At 36.1% G+C, this 13,495-nt stretch overlaps 1 protein-coding gene across 1 annotated transcript in view; it reads right to left on the reverse strand.

The window, feature by feature from the left end:
* LOC102220283 (glutamate receptor ionotropic, NMDA 2D-like) overlaps positions 1–13,495 on the reverse strand; it is a 179,081-nt gene that overhangs the window by 24,796 nt on the left and 140,790 nt on the right. Inside the window, exons 11-15 of the mRNA XM_005808183.2 lie at positions 10,472–10,597; positions 8,621–8,733; positions 6,590–6,706; positions 5,984–6,144; positions 285–354 (exon numbers count right to left, since the gene is read on the reverse strand). Coding sequence (XP_005808240.2) covers positions 285–354; positions 5,984–6,144; positions 6,590–6,706; positions 8,621–8,733; positions 10,472–10,597 — 587 coding nt within the window. The remainder of the gene's footprint in view (positions 1–284; positions 355–5,983; positions 6,145–6,589; positions 6,707–8,620; positions 8,734–10,471; positions 10,598–13,495) is intronic.

The raw sequence follows: 13,495 nt of genomic DNA on the forward strand, positions 1-13,495 counted from the left end.
ATCATTACAAATTATGACTGAGAGATTTTTATCCGTCCTGCAAGAGCCGCATCAGATGCAACCTTATAAATAAATCAACATCAGTGCTATCTAAAAATGGCATTATTAATTTAGCTAGAGGCCCAAGGGATCAATAAAATGGCGTCTGATGTGTTTGTTTGATTTATTGAAGGCAGATTTGGCCATTGTAGAAATGTTCATTTAGAAAGCTTACAGGGATTTCCAGCCCATATGTATGAGTGTGTCAGTGTGCAGAGCTGTGAAATGGCAGACCTATTCCTTACCTTGCAGCCCTCATCCTTCCTGGCCATATAGTTCAGCACAGCAGCATCATAAATAAAGGCATCTAGTTTTCTGCAAGGGAAGAATGAAGGTGGAAAATTACATCACAGAATTGGAAATCACTGCCCTGGAGCTAAATGACTATAGAACAAGCACACAAAATGACGGAATTGGAGAAAAAACCAGCACTATAAAAACAACCCTGCACAAAAGAAAACTGATTTTAAAGGAGGCCACTTTCTACACACAATTCTGTACCAACTTTCAAAAATCTTACAAGGAGATATTTATCATGGTGGAGGCAAAGATGTCATTTCTTCTCCTACAATAGCCACAAAAGAACAGAATACAATGCAGCATCAGGGGAGGCTGAGATTCAAGTAAAAGGGAGTGAATGCCGCTTTAGCTCAGCAGGAGAAAGGCTCACAGTTGCTGTAATCTCCATCTGCAGCTGCCCGCAGAAACACATATTGTTACATAAATGTGCAGACATGTTGATCTTGCCAGCATTCTCCAGCTACAGTTCTGTTGAAGTCACATTCGAAATGTTATCCATTTCCCATTTCTTAACATATATGCAGATAATTTCATGGTCAAAGTTAAAAAGTATCCGGATGACCCAAACACCACAGCTACAATCATTTCAGGTGTAAATTAGCTCTTTTAGTTTACTTTGAAACTTGGAAAATTTCTCATCAAGCTCATGTTAGTTCCAATGATTCCATAATATCCTAAGAGATCTACTCTTTATCTGACTGTACGTCTATTGAAGTGTCTAAAAGTAAAACAGGCAACTGAGTCATCACAGATTAGGATTTTCAGCAGCTCTCAATTTAGGCTCCCCAAGCAGTCACAAATAAGGTTAAATGTTAATTTGAAAAAATATGTGTGATATCTCATTAGTCCAGAACTAGCTCTCAGTTCTATTGTTGACTCCGATTACTCAGGAAGCTCCCTTGAAGGACAGGAAACCTCCTCTTCAGGACTCCCTGCATCTCGATGCATTACAAATACCACTGCACCACATTACCTTTCTGTACCTGTTCTTAAACTGCCAGAATGTTGCTTTGCTGAAACAGCTTTGAGAAAGAAACAAAAATTACTTGAGCTTATATGATTAGGGAATTGGTTCAGCCCGATAAACTGGCTTAACCAAAATGTTTTCTGCACATTTTCACTCCTTTCATCCAGGAAAATCTAATTTATTTGAACTTTTAGCTCCAAATTGAACATAATGTAGCAGTTTTGCAAACTGATAAGTAGTGTTTGTTAGCTATTTGAAAGTATTGCAACAAGTGAAGATGAAAATCACATATATTTTTTACAAAACAATAAATAAACACATTTTTCAGCCGAATCTCAAAGTTGATGCATCACCACAAAAGACCTGAAAGTATGCAGTGCTGGTGAAGAAGAAAAACAATAATTGAGTATATTACATCTGAATATCATAAAATAAAAACAAATAAACCAAATAATGATTCCCTCTCCTTGCCATACACACAATGTGCTAAAATGTTTACCAAACACTTTTAATCAACTTTAAAAGTGAGGTCAAGCAAGACGCACAGCTCTAATAAGAAACATAACATAGAAATGCTTCACAGGAGTTTCAAATTAGGCAGGCTGTGAAAAATGAATGGAGATAAAAAGTGAATTAAAACCATTCATAATGGAATAATAGACTGAATTTAACAGCTCAGCTCAGACTGATGATGCATATCTGAGCATATGATGATAAATTTGTCAGTACACCTGCTCTTCCACTTCCCATTCATTTATATTCACACTGAGGAAGCAGCATGCTGCAACCAGGCCCATCATAGAAGCAGACTGCACTTCAGGATGCAAAACTGGGAAGAGGTGAGGAGGTTATGTCTACAAAGCAGAGAGGAAGCGGAGGAAAGAGGGATGATGAGGAGATGATAGATGAGATTATTTGAGGGATGGGAGAAGTAACTGCGGAGGAACAGCAAAGACATCCATTAGCTGTTAGCAAGGAGTTCATAAGGGAGGAGGGATACACAAAGCAGAATAGATGATTGTAAGGAAAAAGTGAGAGGGGAAAATAAGGAAATTCAATGTTTGTCAGAAATTCCAAGAATATTCATGACATCTGGCTTTGAAAGCATGAACTTATGTTTCGTTTGTAAATAATATCAAGTTGGGATGAATCCAGGGAGATAAGCAGAGTGAGATAAACAGTGGATAACGAGAGAGGGAGTGAGATGAAAAGATAGATAAAGAGAGGTAGTTGCTGATTTCGGAGGCACAAGGAAGATGAGCAGATATGATAAAAGGAATGCATCATCATGGAGCACATCAAAACTTGTTCAGTCGTGTCTCATCTGCATTGCTCCCCCTCAATCTTAACCCCCACACTCCTTGAACAGAATTAACTGAGCAATGTATATTTTACTGTAAGGAGCTTGGTGGTCATGATTTTCCCACCGCACTGCGGTTGTGGTTGGTATGTATTATTAACAAGCTGTTCATTTTCTTTGGCTGTTTGTTTGCCTCTCTCTCCTCTTCCTTCATGCAGCAACAATGATTCTGATGGGACCTCAGAGGTTACAACAGTTAGCTGAAGCTTCTGAGGTAGCACAGATCAATGCGCTCACAGTCACCCAAGAGGATTGTGCTAATGAGCCGAGTGTGGATGAAACAACTGCCTTAAGTAAAGGATAAAATTTGTCAAAAAATAAAGAGTTTACAGGTTTGGTGGAGAGTTTGTACATCTCAAACGTTTCACATCTTGTCTCATCAAATCACAAACTTTATTGATTTAATGAGTTTATGTAAGTGGCCAACACAAAGGACCATATACATTGTTTAAAAATCATTTATACTTTTATTTAGCTACCTTTACTTTGACACCCCAAAATAAAATCCAAGGGAATACATTTCTTAGGAAGTCACCTAATTAGTAAATGTAGTTTATCTGTGGTTAATGTCTTATCAGGACAAATCCAGCTGTTCTGTGAAAGCATCCATGGCTTTTTGTAGTTTATTTAAACTGCTGAACATGCCAGACATTTCAGGGATTCATTTTTGAATGGGTTATAAAACACTGTTTTTTTGAAGGACTGTTCAAGCCATTTTTTTGAGAATTAAAAGATTATGGAACAACTGTAAACCTTCAAAAGAATGACCCTTTAAATAATCTGTCCTCCCTGGTAACTTGGTAAATAATCAAAGAGGCCATAACTCTGGGGGTTTGTATCCACAATTCCACAATTCAGGTGATAGAATTTATGAACAGGACAACTATTAGCCATCCACTTGACAGATCTAGCCTTTACAGGAAAGTGAGAAAAATGAAGGCATTATTGAAAGATGTCATTTCTTCAGTTTGCTACAAACCAAGCAGGGTGAACTAAATATGTGAAATAATGTGCTCTGGTCAGATCCAATGAAAACTAAACTGTTTGGCCTACGAAAGAAAAAATGGTACTAAACGTGCACATCACCCTGAATACTCCTTTTCTGCCGTTAAAAGATTGAGGTGACGGGGTCACCCTGTGTTAAAGGGAAATTTTTAAATGTTACAAAAGACTCCAGGCAAGGGCAGAGTTTCAAATTGCAGCAGGATGACAACATTAACCTAAAAACATAAAATACAATGGACTGCTTTAGTCTAAAGTATATCCATGTGTTAGAAAGGCCTGGGTAAAGTCCAGGCCAAGTTTCGAGGGAAAATCTGTTGCAAAACTTCAAAATTGATTTTCACAGAAGATCTCTATCCAATTTTACAGAGCTTGAGTTATTTTGAGTTGAACAATGGGGAAAACATCCCTCTGCACATGTGAAAAGCTGCAGCTTCACACTGCAGTAAAAGGTGGTTTCATAAAGTGTTAATTTAATGGGTCTGCAAAAGAAATGCAAGGATCCTGTTATGTGCTCTACTTTGTGCTGTTCTCTCATACAGACTAAAGTAAAATCCATTAAAGTTTGGAGTTCAAATAGAATATTTGAACTCCAAATATTCTATATATTATCAAATAGATAATAGAAACATTTACAGGATTTAAATAATTTTACAAACTGTAAATCAGGTGTAAGTAATATTGTAAAAAATTATATCTGCAGCTACAACACTTGATATTTAACACCAAAACAATTTAAAAGTAAAAATCTGCTCAAAAAAATTGTCGTGTGGATGCTATAAATTTGAAAAAAAAAGCAAATGAGACACGAGTTCAATAAAGAGCAAAGCTGTCTGTCTATAGAGTCACAAAATGTACAATTAATACATTGTAAACTACATCTAATCAGAACTTAATAATAGCATCATATATCCTGTAGAATAGAATAGCAATTATAAAGTACAACATTGTTAATGTTGCAAGTGGAAGTGTTAAAACTTCAACTGTTTGGTACTGAAAACTTACAGGCTAAAATAAACCAAACAATCTTTTACAAAATGCATTTTTAGATCCAGCCGTGGGCTCCTCTGTAGTGTTGGAGCGTGTTACACTGAAAAAGTGTGCTTTGTGTTTGACATGGTGTTGGATTAAACCCCTAGAGAAATTAAGCCATTTTGTTTGGTCATTAATTATCTTCCAACTACATTAGCCATCACCTCAGAGTAAAGAATGGGCACCACCGACTGTATGTTCACAAATTAATGAGATAAACCTATCAGTCAGTGAGAGCTTGACTAAAACTGAAAGTTGTTTCAGAACGTATGTAATTCAGTTTTACATTATCGAGCAACATTGACTTTCTTTTACACTAAATGTGTGATGGACATTTACGCATAAAAGATGTGGATTCCCATTTTATTTGTCCTTTATTTGAGTTGCTGGTAAATGTGCAATACCATATGCTAAAAAGCACAACCTGTGAGATCTTTTCAGAATTAAATACAAAACTGTTTGGCATCACAGCAGCATCCTTACCTTACTGGTAACTCAATTTGTACAGTGCAACCTTACCACTAACTGTACAGAGTTCACAGATAACTCCATGACAGATAAAGGTCAACAACACTGAAGCGCAGACTAATTGAAAAATGGAACAAATGCAACTTTTACAAAAATATATATGATCAAATAGGTAGGAAAGACAAAAGCTCGCTATTGTCTGCACACCTTCCCAGTCATACCAGTAGGCAGTCAGTGCTGCAGGGTGCGGTAACTCTAAAGCTATGTAAATGAACAGCCTTTGTTAACGCCCTCTGGTAGCTGATAAGGATTGGAGGCATTTTTTTTTATTCTGAAACTCTGAAGGTTGTTTTTTCATTGATCTTGTTTCCAGAGTGCCAACAATCAAATGTCCATATCTTTTTCTCTTTTTTTATTTTTGTGTTGACATCTTTAGAAAGCTTGGAATCCACATAGTAAATTACTTGAAATGCCCCCAGGGAGACTTATTTCTAATGTTGTCATAGCGAGTGACATATTTTTATTAAGCTCACATTTCTGTCAGAGAAATATTTTTAGTGGCCTAATGTAATATTCAATTCCTAAATATGTTGTTTTCATTATGTTGGAATCATCATAAAAAACAGAAGTAGAAGCTTTAAAACACTTTTATGTGAGTAACTAATCTATATAATGTGTTTCACTTAGTGTATTAAGTTACTGAATTAAATTAAGTCAATAACACTCTAATTGATCAAAGATGACTGTATGCATATTTAAGCAGCCCTGCAGCAATTTGTCCCTCCAGCACCTTCATTATCTTCTCTCTTTCTTACCCCGACTTTAGGTTGTCAATGGCCTCCTCCACACCTTTCTGGTTGTTGCGGATCATATACTGGTGCATGTTGGGATAGTTGGAGCGGATGTTCTCCTCGGTGCTCCCATTCGGCACTGTACCAAAGCGCAGTGGTGGGTACTGCTCTGTCGGGTGCTGAAACTGCACGAGAGGAACAGGTGGGCAGAGATTAACGTGACAGACGGAAAGTGGGAAGTAAACGCGAGTCACAGGAAAAAATGAGGGAGATGAGTTGATCTCCACTGCAGCATGAAGTGATGAGGAAATTCAAAGTCTGCGCTTTCAAAGTGAGGCCTGGAAGGTGGAGTTTTCTAAAGAGGTGGGGCAGACTTTAATAAAACACGTGAGGTTTTAAAGTGTCGTAGCAGCAGGATATGGTTTGCTGTTCTATTGACAGGAATCAGACTGAGGAAAGCCTTCACTTTGTTCTCCTAAAGAAAACAAAAATAGCAACCAATTTTGTGTTGACAGTTTTAAATGCTTTATGTTTATCTTGAATGTTTTTTTATTTATTTTCAACTTATGCAAATCCACATAAAACTTGTAGTTTGAAATTCGTATTTGCTCCATCTACTCAAGACCTCACCTTCTTATCAGACAGCCCTGACACCGTGTCAATGTACTCCTCCTGGATCATGAAGGCAGCCAGGTTGGCAGTGTAGGAGGCCAAGAAAATGACAGCAAAGAAGGCCCAAACCAGCACCTGGACATGGAGATGATCAACCAGCCATGAGCATGACAGGAATAGAAAGTATTTTAAGGTTCTGGTGACGATATCAATTTCTGAACCTGCAGCTGAAGGTCTCTTTTGAACAGAGTATCATTTGTCAGTTAGTCACATTTAACTTTCTGAAATGTCACTGAAACCTTGATATGTGTTCTTTCAACTTGTTGTATAAAACTATATAGCAACAAGATTAGTCAAAAGACATTGTAACTTTCTTTTTCACAGCATTAATATCCTCAAGCAAACCTTGAAACTCTTATCAAGAAAAACAAGCACTAATGATATTCAACCAGAACAGTTTTTAAGCAATGGTTTAGTTTCAGAATCAGTCTCTAAGCGATCACTAAATTTATAAACATGAATGCTTTAGGCATAAAAGTCTGTCTCTATATTTGAGAAACTGACTTTTAAGTAAGAAAAAAAGTAATTCCTGAATTGTGGTCAAAACTCCACCACTTCTAAATTTTAAGAAAATAAGAAGAAATGCTGAGAAAGTAGAAGACAAAGTATATTGATATTTATGGACCATTTGATTAGATCTCTCAGAGTGTATATAGAAAAAAAGTGAAATCAAACAGCACAAAATGTGTTAATATCCAACTGCTATTTAACAGGGCATTGGCTATGATTCTAGAATGATAACACTTACTACTTTTCAATAATAATGGGCAGAATTAATCATGTTAACAAAGCAAGTTTCTTTATTTACTTATTTTTGAAAAAAAAATCAGAGAATCTGCAGTGGAAATTTACCAATTAGTTGTAAACATTTCTGTAGCTATATGAAAATCTTCAGCTTTTTTTAACAGAAATATATAGTAATAGTTCTGATCATTTAATTAAATTTGGTCTAATCACTGTGGAACAACCTCTTACTAAGATGATTAATGCTATTTCCAACACTCCATAACAGAAGCTGCCCTAAATAAGAGTCTTGCCAATAACAGAATGATGTTACAAAGCACTTGGAATAAATGTAGCAATTTAGATGTGACACTTTAACTGCCCCTCATTGTTCAAGTCTGACTTTTAGCTAGAAAGGAAAGGAAATATATGGACTAGTCTATGCAATAAATACATTCTTGCAGTTAATAATGAATGGGGTTTTATGTTTCTGTTTAAACTACATTTGTCTAAATATTGGTGATCTTTAGGATATATTCTCAGATATTTGGTATGTTTGGATTGACAGATATAGCTGTTAAGAAATAAAAAGGGAACAATGTTTGTAATGTTTATGAGACATGCCTGTTGTCGCCAGCAATATTAAGGTCTGAAAATGAAGACGTAATTAATTATTTTTAGTCCTTTCAAAATATTTCATGTTAGCTGGTGAGGCCTCTGATTATATCAATCTGCAAGAACATGCTTTTGGTAGAAAGAATTATTTCTACAAAAACAAGACCTTTAGGGGGAAAATAAAGAGATGTCAATGCAGGAAAATAAATAATAAAGGGACATATAGGATTTGGTGAAAAATAAAATGCTCCCATTTTGTCATCTCACTATAAAGACACATTTTGTTTAGAAGCAGAAAATACATTTGCAAAGACCGAACTAAAATAACCATCTTCACTTTACCTCATTGACCCCCTTTGTACAGCTAATTGAGCAGCTAATGAGCTCTTGAGATGATCAGGTTTGTTGTCAAAAGCACGTGGGCTGACATTACAAGTAAAAGAAAAATACATTTTGAGTCTGTCACTGTAGGCTGAGCTCGCTAGCTTTTAGCGCATTTATTCTGTTATAAGGACACACATTAAATGTAAGTTTCACAAATAAAATAAAGAAAAACAGTCAGTAAGACAGCTATGCAAAAAGAAGAAAAAGTAAACAAGCAAAAAGCAAATAAGTGAAATTAAACGTGAATTTAGTGAGCAGAATATTCACCATGATCTTGCTGGTTGTTCCTCTGGGATTTTCTACAGGAACAGAGTTGTTAAAAACCAGCGCCCAGAGCAGCCAAACAGATTTACCAATGGTGAACTTGGATCCCCCCGATTCTGGAAATGAGTAAGGAAATTAGAAATAAAGCAGTTTTCATGAAGCAACGTTTTAGGGATGCAGTAAATATCTTGTGCTACAAAGTGGAAAATAGTAACATGTCAATCCAAAATGTATCACCATTTCCTGACATACTGTATATTCTCTATTTAGATTACTTAATAAAAGAATGCGACAACTTAAGAGAAGGATATAGATCTTTAGGTGTGGTTACCAACAGTAAAGGGTTTGTGCATATTTTTCAGTTTCATTCTTCTTGAAACACAACTTGCCATGGGCCTCAAACCTTCACTTTCTGAATCTTAAATCCTAATCTTCAGTATGACTTTAATGGTGATGTTTTTACAGATGAGAAACTGACCTTCCCCCCAAAATCTACAAAAACAGAAGCTAGCAGGAAAAAGGAAGGAATAAAGAAATGAATAAAGGAAAATACATAAAAATATAGAAGGATACAACTTTTAGATAATGGGACAGGGAATAATGTTAAGAAGGATAAATAATTTATAATACTCTTTTTGTATTTTACTCTGCTTTTTCAGACCTGGAAGCTACTGAAATCAATTCTATACATTTGCAGACTGGATACAAGCCCTGAGTCTTTAATACAGATTGATTTCCTGACAATACACCATATGAAAATATTATTATATCTTTATCAGTTTTGCTAACAAAAACAAATAGGTCAAAGGTTATGTTAAAGAACATGTAGTGTTCAAGGAAAAAGAAAAACAGCATACATAAACACTCTGTATCCTCTGGTGGTGCTGGTGTGTTTGGTTTGCATTTACCACAGAGAATCAACGTTCTAAAAAAATGTCCACTGGAAACACACCCAAACCTTTTACAATAAGGATTCTCCAAACACTTATTTGAAGGTTTTGTCCTGTTAAAACATGCATTTCTTTGGGCCAGTTGTAATAAAGTAGTCGAGGAACTTTCACCAAACAACAGAAAAAGACATTTTTAGACTTGCTGTTGGACTTGAAAATTTTAATATGTGGTTTTTCAATATTGGTTCTGGCCAGGATGTTACTCTAATCAATAAAAATGTAAGAATTTGAACAGAAAGTGTATTGGACTTAACTAATTCAAATGTTCAACAGTGATATCTAAAGGATATGTGGTTGTACAGAGATGGTAAGTTGAAATTTTTGTCCTTTGCTATTCTACATTTATAGTAATATAGTTCTGGAAGGGCTAATTAAGATCAAAAACAAATCTTAGATGTAAAATAAAATGTTTGCTACTGAAGGTTAAACTCAAGAAGGCTTAATACAGAAGGAGAATCTAAACTGCCTTTGGCCTGTCATGCTGAAATTGTTTTTTACAACGTGTGTCAATCAAATAAAATATAACGAGAAAAATCTCTGGATAAACAAGTAAAATGAATATGGCTGGACAGATTGGCAGCCAGCAAAATGTTGGACTAAATCATAAACTGATAAGTGGTAGAAAAATGTCAAAATCATCCATCACTGCATTGTCAGTGTTTGCTTCATAACATATAAATGAGGCATACTGTGGAGTGATTGCTTCTACTTGTGCAGTCAAATAAATAAATAAAAAAAATTAAGAAAAATAGGACGCTTTGCATAATTTGCAAAACGTCCTCCTCAAATCAGCCCCCCCTCGCTTACTTAACTGACAAATTGACAAGTTGGTAATAATGGTGTGACATGAGCAGTGGCGGTGCCTTGATTGGCATGCTAAAGCTAGAGGGACTCCATCTCTTACTCTTGGCGCTCTGCAGGCTACGGTTGTATCCCACGGGGCTGAAGAACTCAAAGATGAAGACGGTGACAGCCACCACTGACAGGCACATCACAAACATCATCACCCACACCGCCGGGCTGTAGGGCTCTGCAACGCACAGAGAAACACACAGACGCCCATGCAAACATCAGATAAAGTTATAGAAAGGTGTCCGTCATCCACAAAGCCCGACAATATCAAACATGAACTTGAATGGATGGTGGACAAGAAAAGGAAGGAAAAAAAGAGTTCTGAGCCTTCTACTGGCTTTAACTTTGGCAGTATTAGCAGAGAAATTCTTACTTACTTTTTATTAAATGCATAACTGTAGGTGTTGATAATTTTACAAAGACCAGCACAAAGTTAGGAAGCCATACAGTTTACAGTATGAGACAGTACAGGGAGCGTTGGCTCATATAAACATAGGAAGACTTTCTTGGTGAGTAAACAGTAAATTGTATCCTTGTCACATTACATCAATGCTACTTTTTTTTTGACAAACATATTTATGTAAGGAATATCAAATACATAAAGTTGTGTTTATGTCAAGAATATGTTTAGTGTTATATTTATCTCTATAGAAAGAAATGCAAAACCTGAAAACTATAACACAAAAAATCTCTTTCTTTTCACAAAGCGAGGAACAGCGAAACTGTTGGTAGAGGAAACAAAAAGATCCACCTGAGATTTTCCACTGTGCAACAAAGACTGAGATCAACAGTGCTAGCAGGTGTACTGCTAATCAAACTACACTGGAAAGAAAAGCAGAGCTGCTGGGTTGATTCATCTCCACCTTCCAGGTGAAGATGCTAAATCAAAGTCGACATTGTGCAGGCATACCAAAGAGCTACAAGCTCTGTTTACATACCGGGCTTTTAGCCGAGGCTTCCCTGCAGAGATGTACAGTGAGGGAGCAGGTGGAGACTCTCAGGATTTATCCATTAAACTCGCTGCCTGGCAGGGCTAATATGCTTTTAAGGCTGCATGAGCTGCCAAAATGCGTGCCATGAGGACTGAGGCACAGCTTTATAGTTCTACCAAGATTTTTCATACCGCAAGAGTAGAAACCGTCATTACTTTGCTGCACATAATTTAATTATACAATAAATAAGAAATTATTTTATTGAATTGTAGGAAAATGCATTGTCAGAAAAAAAAACAAAAAAAACTGAAAGAGCCTATTTGCTTTGAATTAGTGTTCCTTAACACATACAAATATTTAATTTTAATGTTTCTGGAGGTTGTACTAATAAAGTGAAATCCTAAGCACTTAAAGTTACTGACTTGTTAGTGTATGCACATGAGCCCTATTTTATTAGCTCGCGACATGAGGAACCTGTTCATAGTTTTGTTTCACAATGTGTAGTTTTCAATCCAGTCACGTGTGCTGTACACCTGTGGATAAATCAAAATTGCTTCGACAGAGGAAGGTTGTAAATAATTCCTTTGTGCCCTGAAAATCTTGAAGGTTTCATGATATTTATTTTCTTATAGTCTGGTGGGTGAGGAGAGTAAAAAGAAACAGCGTTGTTTTGAAAGCGATGTCAGCCTTGAGTTAATATGCGAGTGGCTTTATTGTTTTTGCTCCCATTCAGGGCCAGCTGTCTGTTAGGAAGCCCCACAGTTTGGTCTCCAGCAGATATGTATGCTTTTGGGACAACGGTGATCTAATTTTGTATCCATACTGAAGCAAAGCTCATCAACAGAAGATAAATTCCATGTTTCAAAGCTGCTCTTTGTAATATACACGTGGTTGAGGTCAGGTACCAGCCAGTCTGGTTTCAGTGCCACTGAAACACATGTGGTTAAGATTGGGGTTAATGAGGTTTATTTGTCCTACCTCAAGGACAGGTTGGCAGCAGGTGCTAAAAAAAGCAAAGGCATCATGTATTTGTTTTGCGTGCCAGCATGTTCACAGCGGGTATTGAGGGATTCAGACAGATTACTGTCATTCTCTGAGCCCGGGGAGTAGCAATAGCAACTAGAATTAGCTATTGTTTAAAAAGAAGGGTGACAATAATTTAAACTCAGGAGCTAATATAACTGTTATAAACTGGAACATTGTGAAGAAAAAGGACATGCCAAAAACACATTTCTTCTTTATGCTTCGAAACATATTTCAAGTCATCAGAATTTTTTTTTTCCATGATTATTTCAACTTTCAGTATCTGGCAGTTTTTCCATATTACTGTGTGTATTGGACTGTGCATTGACAGTTTAAAGAGCAAAACAAACATTTGAGTTGACAGTTGAGAGATAAGAGGATTAAAAGTGACTTCAGCCACAGATAGAGTCTAAATGGTCGGATTTTAGTCAACATTTCTGACTCATCCTGGTTTCTGATGACAAAGGCATTAAAATATGTGAATGTTTTAAGAATTGAGCCATTATAAAATGCAATTCATGGGAGCAAAGGCAAGGACAAAAAAGAAAGAAGGACATTTACAGGCGCTATGTGATAACAGTTAAAATGCTAACTGATGAAGACTTGTATCGATTTTTTAATCTTTTCTATTTAAACAAAATAGGGTTTCGAACAAGAATGAGATCAGTTTCAACTGAACTAAATTTAGATATTTTTTTAAGGATTAACTGGCACAACATTATGTACATTTGTCATAAAACAGATGTAGGTCTGATGTTACTGGCACTTTAAAATATCTGATATATTTGATGTCAGAATGAGCAAAAATCCAGCAAAACTAACACACAGTTTCTAAATAACAGTGGGATGAAAAAAAGATTTAAAAAAAATAATATTTTCTGTTTACATAAAGTTCAAGGAAATTGCTCTTGCTTACATTTTTTATCACTTTAAATACTAACAAGGAGATGATTAAGCTGTATTTAACAGTAAACTAAACGTCTAAATGCCTTCCTGCGTTTTATGAGTCATTTTCTATCTCCCACTCAATTTGCTAAAGTCGGCTTGTTCTTACTGTGCTTTGTTTTTTCTCCCTGGATTGATTCTTTTGCTCCTGACCTCTTGCGTTTCCTTTTGCTCTC

This window comes from Xiphophorus maculatus, chromosome 13 (assembly GCF_002775205.1).
Source record: "Xiphophorus maculatus strain JP 163 A chromosome 13, X_maculatus-5.0-male, whole genome shotgun sequence".
Taxonomy (NCBI): domain Eukaryota; kingdom Metazoa; phylum Chordata; class Actinopteri; order Cyprinodontiformes; family Poeciliidae; genus Xiphophorus; species Xiphophorus maculatus.